Source organism: Copadichromis virginalis, linkage group LG4 (genome assembly GCF_057382275.1).
Source record: "Copadichromis virginalis isolate Kocher_CV1m ecotype Utaka linkage group LG4, C_Virginalis_male_GT1.1, whole genome shotgun sequence".
In the NCBI taxonomy this organism is placed as follows: domain Eukaryota; kingdom Metazoa; phylum Chordata; class Actinopteri; order Cichliformes; family Cichlidae; genus Copadichromis; species Copadichromis virginalis.
In genome coordinates, this window is record NC_140621.1 from 10,131,903 (window position 1) to 10,148,679 (window position 16,777).

Below are 16,777 nucleotides of genomic sequence, written 5' to 3' on the forward strand. Positions count from 1 at the left end.
GCAGCTCGTGCCACACAGTGTTCAGCAGTCCGATATGAAGACAAACAACGCACAGCGCAGGCTGTAAATCTTCCCCCGTGCCACGGGTGTGGCCAACCACTCCACGAAGCAGAGTCCCGCTGCCATGATGTTATTAGGGAGCAGCCGCAGAGCCAATTACTAAATGGATTTAGTAATCGGAGGGAGGGACAGAGTATGATTGAATGTGAGGCAGACTTGTTTGTGGGTGTTCCACTCATGATAAAGACATGTGGCAGTTCTTCAAACACTGCAGTTTTTAGTCAAACATTTCAAAGACTAGAGAGGTGATATGTTTTTATCCACCCTGCATCCTGGTTAAACAGGTCAACCACTGGAGATGTTTCCATTTAACCCAGCCTGTATTTATCATGGTTCTGGCAGTTGGCCCATTTTACGAGCGCTCTATAAATGACTTTAATGCCGTTACTGTTTAAGGTAGAAAAAAACTGTTTGGGGAGAAGCTGAGCTTTACAGGATTGTTGGGGTATCAAAGTAGCATTTTTTTTTCAGCCTGAGTTATAAAATGAGGCCAGATGTCCTGTATGATACTTCTGTGATAAAGGGTTAAACAAGAGGAAACTAGTCTAGTAAGAAAATAGAAATCCACCAGAATTGAGCAAAATCTAACAGACGTGTTAAACACTGTCAACACAAGACAAGATGTGTGGCACTTTGAAGCGTGCATAAATCATTTACAGCTAGCACATCCACACGTGAGCGCAGAATACTTTTGTCAAGTGCTTATACGGCACTTTGCTCTGACGCAGCCTGCGTGAAGTACAACAGCTGATCCGTGGATCAAAGTACTGCAGAACCATCAAGCTGTCGTCTGTGTTAGCTTCCACCTTACTCGTTTGTAACTTCCCCTCAGAGTGTGTGAGAGCTGCAGCGGTGAGTAGTGGCGAGTGACTGGATAACATGTTAGATCTGACATGTATCTGATCCTGTGCTTTCATTTAACCAACTAAGTATGCCGAGAAGTCGCACACATCCCTCACATAAACTGAAGTGTAGTACCCTGCCTGCAGTGATCATTCTCTTCGATTCACATTTAGATAAGGTTTAGATGAAATTTCATCCAGGTTATGAATCATGGAGCCTCAAGGTGCTCATTTCCTGCTGCAGAGCAGTGTGACACCTGCATTGCTTAGGGCTACCCTACTGCAACCTTTGTCTTAAATAAAAACACCTTATTAAAGGAACAAGCGCTCTAAGGAGCAGAGCTCTGATCAGGTTCATTTAATGGAGGGGTTATCTTGCCTCTTTAATTATCACAGCATCATACTTTAATTTATCTGCTTGTCTTTGGAGAAGGAAGCTCGTCTCCACCGTAGATGGCCGTCTGTGCTGCAGGGAAGATGTCTGCCTGCACGGCTGCTTTGCTCCTGATTACTCATTTGCCTCCCCCTTTTGTCGATCTCATTATTTAAATCATAGCCCCGAATCCCGTTGGATCGCAACAAAGCACCACCAGCAGGCAGCCATGTTTTTGCACACAGCAATCCTTTCTCAGCTGAAGTGTCGTCAGTGATCCTCGGGCGTCTTTAAGTATATTTTACAGCGCGCCTGTAGCAATGAGAGTCATCTGATTTTTCAGCTTCGGTCCATTTCTCGGTGTCGCGTTGAACAATTTGCTTTAGCCCCAATTTATAGTGTTTCTCTGAGCGAGGCCTGTGGTGGGATGAGAACAATAAACAAAGCTTCTTTCCCTTAGCACAAGCTGCCCTTTGAGTTAAATGTAGGCGCATCATTTAAAGACTACAATGAGTCCTGCAGTCTTCTCAGTCATTTGGCTGACAAGAGAGCTTAATTACAGAAGCAAACATCACCGTGTTTAGGCTTCGTCACCACAAGCCAAGTTGTGGTAAACTAATCTTGGAACACACAAGATCTAATTCTACTGTGAGATGGAGTCTTACAATACTGTGGATGTGGAGACGGCCATGTTTAACAATGAGGAAGGAAATCATGGTAATAAATAATCAAAACCAGTGCAAGAACAAAAGAACATAAACACAAGTAAAGAAATACTGATCCAAGTAAATTGGACTGAGAGCCAGTAGATACGCATTACAACTCAACAGAAATCTCCTTCACTGTCTCTGTCTCCATCTCCGTCGCGCCTCCTTCTTTTTCAGTGACCTGGTTAATTTCCAGCGCTCTTTAAAGTCCTCCTGCCTTTTTGGATTATCCACATTCCTTTTATCAGGCAGATTACTGTGAATGCTCTCTCTGAATATCCCATTAGCATACTTCATCTCTAATGCCAGTCTCTATCTCTTAATTCTCCCCATTCTCTTTTCCCTGTAATTCCCATCTTTCACTCTCTAATTCAGACATCATCTTTTTTTTGTCCTGAAGAACAGATTCTAAATTTGAGAGCTTAAAATCTTAGTATCTTACTCACTAAGGCGGGATTTTACAGTTGAGATGTGGCTTTTACGCTGCCTCCATAGCAAAATTCACAGCAAACGCACTAGAACGTGAGCAACATTAACTCCCAGATTTAGCAGAAAACAGTCGGCATCAGACATGCTAAAACAATGAATCACAGCTCAGAATGATCAGCACGATCCTGACATGATCCAGCAGCCTCACTATTAGTAACACACCTTCACTGCCCCAGAGCTTGCATGATGTGAATCAACTGCAAAAGCTTCTTTAAACCTCTGAGTTCACCACACCCTTATCAGGTTTTCACTCTCATTTCATGTTGCCACACTGTATTCCCGTACATTTGCCAGGCTGTGAATAGCACACGCTACTTCCTCGCCTTTATGAAGTGAGCGTGCCTTTAACATAGCCCGTGCTTCCAGCTGAGGGGAGGGGTGGTGCTGGTGCTGCTGGATTTGGAAGAGTTATATTTGTTCTCCTTTCAGTATTAAAGATTAACATGGTCCCAGGCATCTTCACTCTCCCTCCACCTCCCTCCCGCTGCCTGTTCTCTTTCTGCCAGTATTAACTCAATTCTTTATTTAGAAACAGGCAGTTAGTGTAGCGTGGGCCCGAGAGACTGCACACCACAGCCCTGTCAGGACTACTAGATGTAGGTTACTTCGCTCAGACGTGACATAGGAGCCAGCATCTAGGCCAGGAGAGCCAGAGCAGGCAGAGCTGACGCACGCTGCCCCAAAGAATCACCCCCATGTGAGGAGGGAAGTGGGCAAGGAGGGATCAACTGGGGTCAGTGTGCCTCTCTGGGGCCGCTCTGACTCACCTTCAACAACTTGATTGTCCCTGGAGGAGTTTGTCATGGACTTGGAGTCAAAGTTTGCTTTCATACTAGTCCAGTGGTACTTCTGAGTAAAAGAAACTCATAAAATATGTATGTGGGGTAATCAGGTTGTTAGTTCTTAACTGTTGCAAATCTGCAACGTCTGCCTGGAGAGGGTTAATTGGCACTTTTAGGTTGGTGTCACGTGTTTTCTGACTGCTCCAAAGTTTTTGTCCTGCATCTATAAAAAAAAATAAAAACAAATGAAATGAATTTGTGCCAAAGCACCTCAGGGGCTGCCCTGATGGTGCATTACTAGTGTGCCTTTTGAAAATCCTTACAAAAACTGACAGGGAACTAATGTAAAGGCTTTTAAATCAGTACTCAGGCAGCTCTGAATCATTCATGTCTACCCTCCTGTCCTTAAGAGGTAAGTCTCAATAGGTGTCTACCTTATGTGAACCCGTTGACTCATTGAATTTAGCGTTGCTGCAACAGCTAATCAGGTCAGTGCGTTGGCTATTTGCACATGCTTTAATTTATTATTACAGAAGATGTTTGCACTACTCTGCACTTCATTTTTAAAATAGATGGCTAGCCTTTGTTGTCTAGAAAGATTGCAAATCAGCCATTATATATTGCTTTCATTATTAATATTATGTATGTTTAATGTTAGTGTTGTGAGCTATGCAAGCATTGTTGCTTGTGTGTGCTCTTTCTTAAGTACCCTTTAGCAGTAGAAGTGTCTGCTGCTGACATGTCAAGCTCTTGCTCGCTGTCAGAGCCGTTCTGAAGCACTCGGAGCACAGGGTTGATCAGCACACAGTCAGGGTGAGACTTGATGTTTGCCCCAAGATGTGGGTGACTTTAAAAACTCAAATGCTTGAGTCACTTTCAGTTAATCTCCATTCCCTGAGTTCTGTAACCAGGGGATTCACTGTCTGTTAAATTCATTTCACTGTCGGTCTCATTCGTGATTTGGACATATTGTGTAGTGCAGCTTAGTATTTGCTAACCCTTCTTCTCTGTTATGTCTCTTCAGGCCTACAACCGGCACAACTTCATCCCCTCGTCCTGCCACGGGCTCATCTCGGCCACCTACTAGCAGCAACGCCAAGAGCTCCCCTGCTACAACCAAACCTGCCACTCCTAAAACTCCCTCTGCCGCCGCCAAGCCGGCTACCCCCAAACCAACCTCCACTACCCCCTCTGGTGGCAAACCTCCATCTCAAACATCCAAAACCACAACCCTTGTGAAAAAAGGTAAGGAAAAAGAAATGAGAAAAGAAACACAATAGCATTTGATACCAATTAATAGCAAGTATTATGACTAGTAACACAAAAGAAAAAGAGATGTTTTTAAGATGCCAGTGATGAGTAAAGCTCTGGATGATGGGTACTTCCATAGTTTTGGGCTAACAACTGACACCCCTTGATTAAAAATAAATAAATAAATGAATGAAAAAGCAGATCTGGAAAAGTTGTGATGGGGTGCTAGTCTGTACAGAAGCCTGCTCGTCGCATTTTGCACCAGCTGCAGAGGAAATAGGACTACCTGTAACAAAACAAGAGTCGAGATGATGTTTCTGACAAACGTTTTCCATGCACTAGTAGGTAAACACAGGGGTGAATAATCGTTTTGATAAAAGCTCTGCACTAAATACAGATGAGCGTTAATTAACGTCATTAGTAACACCTGTGTTTCCCTGCTGTGCGCTGGGAAAATGGACTTCTGAATGAGTGTTTATTCAGGGACGGTGTGTTAAAGGTCTTTGTCTGTGTTACTGGGACAAAAGGGAAAATAAATAACCACAAAGAGAAAATGAACAATACAACTACTGTTAGCATCAGCTGTCAGCCCACCACTGGCAGCTGTGCCTTTTAAACCAAAGACAAAGAGGTTTTGGAGCAGTAGCAGAGCTGAATATTAAGACTTCATTCATGTTTTGGGTCAAATGCATGACATTGTCACTGCCACTTTAGGCATCCACAAGTCTGATCACCAGGTTTTAAATCGAAGGTACAGCTGGATGTCATCGGTGTAAGAGTGGTAGGAGATCATCTGTTAACATATCATGGAGTGGAGATAGAGAAGTACTGTAGGAGTACATTTTAACTACACACATATGCATGCACATGAAAGGCGTCACACTTCTTAGTCTTAAATAAATAAGTAAATTGTACCGTACAGACTGTAATTATCAGGAATGGAGCGGCCACTGCAAAATATTCCTCATCCTGTGGACAGACTCCAAGCAGCACCAGTCTGGTTAGAGTGGCCCTCCAGCAGAACTCTAGAGCAAAACAAGACATTGAATTCTGGCTTTGAAACAGGATCAGAGACACTGATACTCGTCACAGCAACCTGTACAGTCTGCCCTCCTGTGACAAAACAGGCTGGTGAGCAGTGGCTGAACTTTAAAAACAGGAGTGAAGTGTTGTCCAAAGTAAAGTGATCACATCATTTCCTCAGATGGATGTAAAAATAAAACATTAAAACATAAAATGTGTTTATGTCTGCCCGCTCTAGTATGTTATAATTATGTGTAAGACTGATATGTGTTTTATGGGTCTGAGATCTCACAATAAATGAATAAATTAATTAATTTCAATTTTATATTCCATATATTTGGCCTGATTACAGTGTTAACTACAGAAAACTCAGTGGTGACTTTGAAGGGATCAATAAAACGTTGTTTGTCTGCTTCCTGTTTACAAGGGGTTGCCATAGCAGATGGATCCACCTGTTTGATTTAGCAGATTTTTATAGGGGATATTCTTCCTGACACAACCCTTCTAAGGTTTTTTCTTCTGGGTCTTGACTGTACATTATGCAAATGTGTTAAACATTACACTGTGGGTTTAATCATCAATGATGTGTTTTAATTTTCTACAATATCACATTGTTAAACCACCCCTTGTGTGCTTTTGTGCGTTTTTTCTAGATGTCACCAAACCCTCCACGCCAGCAGCCAAAAAGCCTGCAGACTCCCCCCTTACTCGCCCTTCTTCTACAACGAAGTCGGCAAAATCCGAGACTTCCAAGTCCGCTTCAAAATCAGAGGTCACTGCCAAAAAGCCTGCTACTAACAAGCCAGCAGACACCAAAACACCTAACCGCCCCAAAACACAAGAGAGCAAGCCTACACCAGCTAAGACTCCTGGCTCCAAAACCAAGACCTCCAGCCCCAAGAAAACTGTGGGAAGCAGCACACCAACTCCTGTTAAACGCGCCCCTAAAGCTGCCACAGCCGCTGAACCTGAAAAGGAAGTTGCCGCAGCTGTAGCTGCTGCAGCAGCGATTGCTGCCACAGCAGCTGTTATTGCTGTGCCAGAACAACCAGAGCCTCCTGCAGAACTAGCTGTGGAGCCATCCATTACAACTCCTGAAGAAAAATCAGCAGAGCTCACACCAGAACCAGAACTAGTCTGTGCACCAGTGGCTGAATCAGTTTGTGAACCAAAACTAGAACCCGCACGGGAATCCATACCAGAACCCGCCAGGGAACCTACACCAGAACCTGCAAGAGAACCCACACCAGAGCCTGTCAGGGAATCCACTCCAGTATCTGTAAGAGAACCCACACCAGAGCCTGTCAGGGAACCCACTCCAGTATCTGTAAGAGAACCCACACCAGAGCCTGTCAGGGAACCTACACCAGAACCTGCAAGAGAACCCACACCAGAACCTGTTAGGGAACCCACTCCAGTATCTGTAAGAGAACCCACACCAGAGCCTGTCAGGGAACCTACACCAGAACCTGCAAGAGAACCTACACCAGAACCTGCAAGAGAACCCACACCAGAACCTGTTAGGGAACCCACACCAGAACCTGCAAGGGAACCTACACCAGAACCTGTAAGAGAACTTACTCCAGAGCCTGTCAGGGAACCTTCACCAGAGCCCGTAAGAGAACCAACACCAGAACCTGTACAAGAACTAATTTCACATCAAGAAGAAGAACCATCCCCCGAGGCATCTGTAGATCTCCTGTCTGACCCACCAGCAGAGGAGGAGGCAGAACCGGTCCATGAAGCAGTGTGTGGTGTTCAGCTCCCTGCACAGATAGATCCTTTCAAATTTGAGGAGCCTGCCAACGACTCCCTGGGTACTACAGTCATGTCTCCTCCTTGTTCCCCACAAGGCCCTGCTTCTCCTGTCAGAGACCAACAGAATGCCTACTCTCTCCTGGGCACCCATGTCCACTCTGATCCCTGGAACATAAACCAAAGCCCAAGCAGTATGATGAACTTCCAGAGAGAAGAGGAACAGTGCCAGCAGTTTGAGGCTCAGGAGACACAAGAGGAGGAAGAGGACGAAGAGCAGGAAGAAGAAGAGAAGGAAAACTTGTTTATGCATACCCCCGCAGCTCCCGAGGCCTTTAATAACACAGTGCAACCTCACTTATTGGGTGCCTCCCCTCTGGATGATTTCAGCCCCAGAGGCCTGATCTCTCCTCATGAAAAGGAGGAGGCCGTGGAAAAGGCTGATGAGGAAATCAACGAGGATGATGATGAGGAAGAGGATGATGATGATGAAGAACAAAGGAGACTGGGCTATCAGCCTTCGTCTTTGATCACTGACATGAGCACGTCTCAGCCCTCTGACGACTTCCAAGTGCGCTCCTCTGCCTTTGGAGGTTCAACAGGGTGGCACGGTGACGACTTGCTGTCTGGGATGGACTCCGAGGATGTGAGCAGCTGCACCAGCAGCCGACAGCAGGGGGTCTCAGACCTTAGTAGCACCCAGCATACCGCAATTCTAGAGGGCACCCAGAGTTCAGATGCCCTGGTTGACACTAGCCTCCGTGGTTCTGAGGGAGATGGTAACCTCATGGGTTCTCCCAATGTGGAAACCCTAGCCAATGAAGAAGAGGACGAGGATGATGAGGATGAGCGGGTGGACGATATGGATTTGAGCTCTGAGAGGGTAGACGAACACCATAAAGTTTTCCAGGAGCAAGGGCAAGATGAGGAAGAGGATGAAGACGTGGAAATGCGCAGTGAAGGAGTGATGGAGAGCTGTGAGAATGAGGATGACTTTAATGAGGAGGCACATTTAGATAACCTCAATCAATCGGGTCCTCCGCCCTCCATCCCTGCATCCTCCTGGGGCCAGACCAACCCCTTCTGTGATACCTGGGCTCAGCCAGCCTCACTGCTCTCCGTCTCCTCCCCCAGCCCTGTGTCCGACCACGGTGCTGCTGAGTCTGAAGCGCCCACCCAGTCTCCTGCCCAGGCATGTTTGGACGTCAGCGCCCCATCCTTTGCTCCTGAGATGGAGCAAGAAACCAACCTTCATCAGTCATCATATGAGGAGACGAAGGGCTCAGTTCTTGCAGAGGCTCCCACCCTACTTGCTGCCCCACCTGTAGGCATGTCCCAGTCCAGCACTCTAAGCGGCACGGCTCTGGCAGCCCAGAGCAGCAGCGAGACAAGCACACCAGAGGAACTCCGTGACTATGACAGCAGCTCTGGAGTCGAGTCCCGCTCTGACAAGCAGCAGACCCCAGTGCCTGCTTCGGTTCAGCCTGACATGGAGCAGGATCTCGGTATTCACTTAGAAAAAGGCGACGGAGAAGAGGAGGAAGCCGAGACGCTCCCCGCCGACGAGGTCCTGGGCACCGGACCCCCAACTGCTCCTGCATCCGCCCCTTCTTCCCCTTCCACCTCGGGAGACGAGGCCAGCGATACAGAAGGGGAGATGCAAATAAATGACCCTGAAGCACCCATGATGGTAGATGAAAGTGCCGGGTTTGAGAGTCCTCCTCAGACGTGTAGCCTGCCCGCTCTCGAGGAGGACGAAGAGGCTGGGGACACACCAGCTGGGGAGGGTGAGGAGGATGGGGGCGGGGCCACCCCTCAGTCAGCCAATTCTGTAGCGTCTTACGGCTTCGACTGCACTACATCCAACTCCAACGCCCACTCCATGGCTGAGAGCTGCGGGAAGAGCCCTGGAATCTTCTCCTTGGAAAACGAGGAGCAGCTGCCAGAGGAGGCCAAAGACCCCTCCCTCATCAAGGAGCTGACGCTGCCACCAGCTGCCACCTCTGCCCTTGCAGAGGACCTGCTGGGCAGATCTGTGGATCTGATGCCTTTGGGTCACCCGGAGGACAACCATCCCAGTCTAGATGACCACCACTACATGCTGGGAGGGAAGATTGCAGCAGACCAGCTGAAGGACATCGATCCAGTCGAGGCCGAGGAATCTGGAGGCACCGGCGACAACCAGGCATCCTACTACTCTACCATATCTGATAAGACTGATAGTTTTCTGGCAGGTAACGTATAAGTCCCTCCTGTTACCCCCCGGAATGCACCTTTTCCCTGCAACCCTCCCCCTTTTACCCGTTTTCTTCTTTTGTTTTCTCTCCAATTGGGTTAGATGGTTAGAAGAAGAAAAAAAAAGGAGAGCAAGATTGTAGGAAAAAAGATTTTAAAAAAATGAACAAAGGAGAAGGAAAAAAAATGACTGTAGCAATTTTTAAATGAAGCCTCCCTCTTTCATACTGTTATGGTCACGGTTATGAGTGTATGGCTTAACTCCATTTTTCTAGTAGGATGTTCTTTTTAAGTAACCCTGCTTATTCTGTAGCCCCTGATGGGGTATTGACTGATTGGTCCAATGTGACTGAGCTTTTAAACCGAAAAAAGGAAAAGGAAAAAAAAAAGACAACACACAGACGGAATAATATGGACTCATTGTGTATTTATCCTACTGTTTTTACCAATCAAATGTCAATGATTTTTGTTGTTGTTTTGTATTTGCTTATTTTTTGGGGTTTTTTTGTTTTGTTTTGGTTTCTGTTAAAACCTGGTCCTCCCCTTCCCTGTGTACACACACTCCATGTTCAACAGCACCATAGCGATAGTCGCTTTTTTCTTTTATTTGTTTGTCTTCTGCTTTCAAGACTTTTAGCTATCAAAATAAAGGCTAGATATTAACACAGCAGGTTTCATTTTGCCGTTACGGATTAGTTGAAGTAGGTGTGTGTGCGGGGGGGGCGGTCAATAGATTGCAGTTGGTGACGCTTTTAATGTGTGCTTCAAGAGGTTCTACTGCTCTTTGCATAGGTTGTTAAGGTATATAACGTGCAGTCACGTACGGTATGTGTTTCAGGCGTTTGGTTAAGTGGCTTCAAGCTTCGAGCCTCAGTTAGCAGATCATTTGTGTTCCAAGAAGAGACTAACGGCTAGCCTTTTTATTCGTGATGAGACGCTACATAAGCTCCACATCACAGCTTTACACTCTCTGAAACCTTTTCATAGTGGGCGTTTGGTTTACTATTTCAACAGTATATTGCATGTTTAATTAACAAAGACTCTGTACTACCTGGAAATTTGCAACAATTCTACACTAGACATGATGTTCAGAAATGAATGGTTCACATTAGGTTATCTTTCAAAATTCCATTAAAACATCATTGCAAGGCATTTTTGTTCCTGTTTCCTTTTTTCCCTATGGATCCGAGCATGTCTGAACTCGTCTCCTTGTGTTTGTGTGTGTGTGTGTGTGTGTGTGTGTGTGTTTATGCAACAGTATTTCCCAAGTGGCGTCTCTTATTCTTCGCCATGGGAACTGCTGTTAAACAGGAAGTGATGTGGCCATTGTTCAATGGTGTTGTGTCTAGATGGAATTTTGGTCAAAGTAAAAAGGCGATCCAAGATCTTCAGCACGCTTACACCTTTGTCAACTTTTCAGATCCGCCAACACAATGTTCAGCGCACTCTCTCTCTGACACTCTCTCTCACTTAAAGTTCTTGTAAACAAACAAAGCTGTTCTGTGAGAGACGCATTTGTCACACCTCAAAAACATTTAAATGGATCTATTATGATTTTCCGTCACATACACACTGTCACACACTGGTGGATGTTCACATTAAACATGGCCACAGTATTAAGTATGGTCAGTAGAAGCATTCTAAATACTCTGTTTCAGATAGTTTTCTACTCCTAGAGCTGTATAATAACCTCAAAATATACTTTTCCTTAATATGACCTTAATATGTTCACGTCAGGCTTACAGCTCTGACTTGGCACAGAAGCCCCACCGAAAAGCAGCAGCCAATCAGAAGAAGGTCAGCTTAATGGGACTCCTACACTACAAACAAGCATTTAAGAAGATCGCTTAAAGTTCCTCTTCCTCCTCGTCTTTGCACAAGCACATTGCTACACTTCTTGTCACATTGCCACCATCAGTTGTCACAGCTGTAGTAGCAGATTGTACCCATTGTTTCACAAAGATAAAGGGGCCCAGGCATGAATTCATCGGGCTACCAGTGCTCAAAAACTGTACAGAACACATTTAGCATCATTTCTGATTATTCTCCCTCCTGCAGTAATGCACAACGGGGGGGGGGGCGTCTCTGCTCTTTATTTACATACATGCCAAGAAGCCCCCCACCTCCAGAAAAATCACTTATGATGAACATGACATTAAGTCAGCCGTGATATAAACTGGGGAGGTTTCAATGGAGGTGGGCTGCAAAGAAGCTTGCAGGTATAAAACAGTTGGATGACTCGTGCTGCTTAAAATGCAGGTCCTGTTTGAGTTTAGCCAATCAGATGCGCAGAAGGGCATGAGGTGAATCTGCATCCTCGTTCGCTACATATGCAGATATAAATAGTACCATCTCCTCTCTGGTCTGGCCTCGTGCTCTTCCTTGAAACCCTGACCGGAACATACCCCACAGCACACACACTGACACAGCTGTAGCTTAGATGTCTCTAAAATACCAGCTTTTGTCATTTCCTAAACACTAAATTTACATTCATGAGACCATGAACGACTTGATTCAGGTTTGTGCTTCCCTGACTTGGTGATTATACTTCAGTGATTATACCGTTTCTTCTACCGTACACTGAAGTTACTTTTCCACATGATTAAAACCACACATTATCTTGATATGATCAACTTCCTGTGATTATATTTTTTATCAGTTCTATCCCATGTGCCCGTTGTCTGTACTCTACTGTGAATCACATATATGACCACTGTCCTGCATGACAGACATCATGTTCCTGAGAATGACACCTCAAATGTGAGACTGGGATTTTGGTGCAGACTACTCAACCGAGTGGTCCTATATGATACAAAGGTGTGACATTAGAGGAAACATGTTGCACTGAGTGTTGTGTGATGTGTTTCATTGTACCGGTTTGTAGCTGCGGTATTCAGCATCCTCTATCGCTTTTATTTTGGAAGCCCCTTCCCTTGTTTTTTGTTCCTTTTTTTTTTTGTTACACCTTTTTGCATTTGTGTCAGATCTCTCCTCCTTCCTGGCCCCTTGTTGTACCACCCGTTCTGTTTGATGCATGCATCTATAACGGATGCACCAAGTGATCTTGACTGTCCCACAGGAGATTGGAAGAGATATGAAGTGGATGAAGCTCACAGATGGCAAAAACACTCACAGGAAGACAACCAGAACCAGAACCACACTGCTGCAGCTCCCATAGCGAATGGTCACTACTTGGCAATGGTCCCGGGCAACAGGAGGCCCATTGATCCGACTCTTGCTGCCCATTTTGCCAAAATTGCTCCCCCTCCATCTTTGACCGTTGCTGCTGCTGATGGTCACGCTGGCGGAGAACAGCTGAAGAGGCTGGAGCAACACCAAGAAAAGCTGAGGGAGATGCAGCAGCGCCAGGTGCAGGAGAGGCAGAAGAGGCAGTGGCTGGAGGAAGAGCGTCTGAGGCTGGAGCAACAGAAGCAGCTGGAGAAGCAGCGCAGGGAGCTCCTCCAGCTGCAGCTGCAGCAGCAACAGCAGGAGCACCGCCACCGCAGGCAGGTCCTGCAGTGGCAGCTGGAGCTGGAGCAGCAGTACCGCATGCAGCAGAAACAGATCCAGCAGCAACAGCAGCTCAGGAGGAGCCCGACCGGAGTGATGCTCTCCCCTTCCTCGGGGCTCTGCACCATCTACGAAGCCATGGAAACCAGCGACGAGGAGGACGAAGCCAGAGGGGAGGTGAGAAGGAGGGGGCGGTCCCCCCACCGGCAGCAGCACCTGCGCCTGGTGCCCCCACAAGAACTGGAATGGAATAAGAAGGTGGACATGGTCCAGCAGCTCATCAACCAGACCATGGTGCTGTCTGGTGATACAGACTGCCCTCCGCTCCTCCTCCTCCCTGTGGGGACCGGGGGCACCCTAAGCCCCCTGGAGAGCAGCATGTGGCCCAGTTTGTTTCCCCAGTTCAGCCCTCCTACCGCTACAGTCACATCTGTCAGCAGCTACTCCCCAGACAGCCAGGGCAGCTCCCCAATCAGTGACTGGACTGTGGTCGAGGTGGAGACCCATCACTGAACAAGGGAGGCGGAGAAGCACATCAATAAATCGGTGCGAGGAACAGTTTCACATATTTATGAATATCTGTTTTTAATTTTTGGCACAGGGTTAGGTGAGAAGATTGATACGACTCTCACTGCTGTTCAGCTCAGTCGAGCCACAGTTATTCTAAGAAATTGAAATCTACTGGCAAAGATGGAGGGAAATGTATCCAAATAAGCTCACAAATAAATCTGTATGGAAGCAAAGCACAAAGACGACAACTGACCTTTATTTGATGGGGTTAAACGGTCCCCTCCTGTGTGATGAACTGCTGACACCAGGATTTGGTGTGGATTTCTGGAGGCTCTGAGTTCATGTGATGAGGTTCACCGATGGGAGGGGCTTGGAACACAAATAGGAGAGCTGCAGGAAGCATTTTCTACATACAGCCACACACCAGAGCCAAAAGGGTGATATTGATCTACTCGTCTAATGCTGTGCCAAAATCTCACGCTGTTATTCATGAGCAGCGTGCATCATACGACTGAACTCCTCTCACAGATCTGATCTGCTTAATTTAATGTGCCATCGTTAATGAAGCCATACGAGAATTTTACGGTTAAGCCGGATACTTGATTTAACCATAAGACCATACCAACCTGGTCTTCAACAGATGTCATTACTTGTAGTAGAACATATTCGCTGTAGATGACCCCATGTAATTGATTACTGTAACCCAGACATGCATACTGTCATACTGTCGCCTCACATTAGAGCATGTTCTCCTTACCAGAAGCACTTAACATCTGTCCTCAGCTGTCTTACTCTGAAATGCGCTACTTTAGCAGCCCTGTTGTCTCTTGTGTCGTGTGGGTGCAGCGCTCCACGTTGTTGTCTCTTTTGTATCTAGACCAAACACTGGTCGCTCTCTCAAACGAGAGACTGAGCTATGACAAATTGCACTGGTTTTCTACCGTTGTTTATTCGCTGTTATGGTCTTTGCCAAAGTATTTATACAGGTAAGTAGTGTTGTGTTACATAGCCAGTACTGTTGATAGATGAATATTTTTTCTGGGCTTTTACATCTCCCCAAATCCCCATAGTGAAATACCTAAATCGGTGTATTGTGTCCCCCTACAAACACCAGTCTCTGCTCAGTGTTACTGTGACTATACTCGACAAGCAGGTTTTCATGGACTTAATAGAGCTGTCAGTCACGGAGGAAGAGGGAGGCGTTAAGGAGAAGAAGGGCGCTCCTTGTTCTGCTGTGAGGGGTGAGGGAAGGCGTACAAGGGTGCAGGGCTGGTTGGCGGGGGGAAGAGTTGTCCCCCCTCACACATTCCGAAGTTATAACCTCATTTCCTGGGTCACCCAGTGTTCAGGGAGTCTCCGAGGTTACAGATGACATCATGGTGGGGGGAGAAGAAGAGGAGATGCGGAGATGAGACAATGCACCCACTCTGAGGCTGTGGGGATTGGAGGGTGGAGGGCAGGCCAAGTACCAACCTCTATATTTCTTTTATTAAGTATATTAATATAGTCTGTGAAGAGTTTCTATATATTTCCCTTTGTTATCATATTTTTTAAAAGAGGTGTTTACTTGTATCAGTCAGGTAATGAGAACATAGCAGCCTGTCTGATATTTAAATGTGTTGAGTGAAGAGAAAAAAAGCACCTGTGTTTCTCTTTGTGTCTGCACAAGGTAGGTGATGTCTGTCTGGGATGATCGAAGTGAAGAAACACTGCCACCTGTTGACAGCACGTGTGGCACACTGACCCATTCTTCCACTTACACAGCCTGTGAATCTCTTGCAGTGACATCATTTAATTTGTGTTATAGCTAATAGGCTTTTCCTTTATCTACTGCTACTGTAAGCAAAGTGCCCGTTTATATGATTCTGAAGTATCCTAAATGAATATTGTAAAAAGCAGATTATATTTCAAAGTGCATACAGAATATAGTTTTCCAAAAATATTTGTACTACAGCTGGACTATGCATGTGTTATGTGGCCTCTGCTGTCGTATGCTGCTTTCTATCATATCATTAAGAGTTTGTTTTTTCTGAAAAGACCAACATACAAGCAAGCTTAACTAGTGCATGTGTGATTAGACTTATATGTGCACCTTTATTGTCAAAGTACAGTCTACTCCGCCTCAAGCCACTTTACACAGATATTTTTGTGTACCTTTGCTATTGAATTTCATATGAATCTATACAAAATTGCTGTTTACATTCTCAGTATTTTGATATTCAGTGTGCGAGTGATCGTCATCCTCTTCTTTAGTACTGGAGAAGCTTTCTTTGTTGTGCCAGTGTTCCAGATCATTTTAAAGTATAAAATGTCAAAACTTTTATGCTTTCAATAGTAAATAAAACTGCTTTAAATCAATTGGTTATAGTCTTGTTTTAAAATTCACGTCATTTGAAAAACAAACAATTTTAAAAAAGATGTAAATGAGAAGCAGCTACTCAAAAACACTGAGTCGGATTATTTTCATACAGAAGAGAAGAGGACCTTTGCTCGGGGTTACATGTGTAGGGTAGCCAATGAGGGGTTAACTCAATGTACACTCACCAGCTGCTTTCTTAATTTAAGCATTGTTTAAACACTGCAGCCTAACTTAGTATTGTTTTTGACCATGCCCATCTCTTATGACCACAGTGTCACGAAGCTAAAATCGCCATAAACTGGTTTCTTGAACACAACAAGTCTCCACGGCCACCAAATCTCAATCCAATGGAGCATCTTTGGGATGAGGTGGAACATCACGGAAGTGCAACAGACAAATCTGTGCTGTGAAGTATTGAAGTGTTTCTGAAAACAAAAGGGAGTCCAACCCAGTACCTGAAGACTGTGTGTACACTGTAGATGGCACATATTACACATATGATTGCACTGCTTAGTGGAAAATATTGTTTTCCATAAAAATCCCAGGTCCAAATATCACCAGTTGTCTGTTCATACAGAAATCTGTATCACAAATAAAATCCAGTTCTACTCCTGCACTCTGAGCTCAGCCATAATCCATCCACAAAGACAGTGTGGGTGTACACAGTCTGCACTCACCCTGTATGTCTCCCTCAGCCGTCTGTTGGGTTTGTTAGACCAAGGTGAGTGAACTCGCTGTGTCATCAAACCCTTTTATAGTTTGTAGTTCTTTAAAGTTGTTTCCATTGTATTTTAAATGTAGCCTCTACTCAGCTACATTTCAGATGCAAAATCACACTTTTTTTCACTACATATCTAAAGTTCAGTAAGTTTGCAGATTAA

The 16,777-nt window shown here is 45.5% G+C and overlaps 1 protein-coding gene across 2 annotated transcripts in view; it reads left to right on the forward strand.

Annotated features, from left to right (window-relative positions):
• Positions 1–15,895, forward strand: part of prr36b (proline rich 36b) — a 39,279-nt gene extending 23,384 nt beyond the window's left edge. Inside the window, exons 4-6 of one of the 2 annotated variants that reach the window (XM_085453438.1) lie at positions 4,278–4,498; positions 6,181–9,516; positions 12,597–15,895. In XM_085453438.1, coding sequence (XP_085309564.1) covers positions 4,278–4,498; positions 6,181–9,516; positions 12,597–13,540 — 4,501 coding nt within the window. In that variant the 3' untranslated portion in view covers positions 13,541–15,895. Of the gene's footprint in view, positions 1–4,277; positions 4,499–6,180; positions 10,670–12,596 lie in introns of those variants that run through there. The other variant, XM_085453437.1, reaches the window with a different exon arrangement.
• Positions 15,896–16,777: the final 882 nt, after the last annotated feature.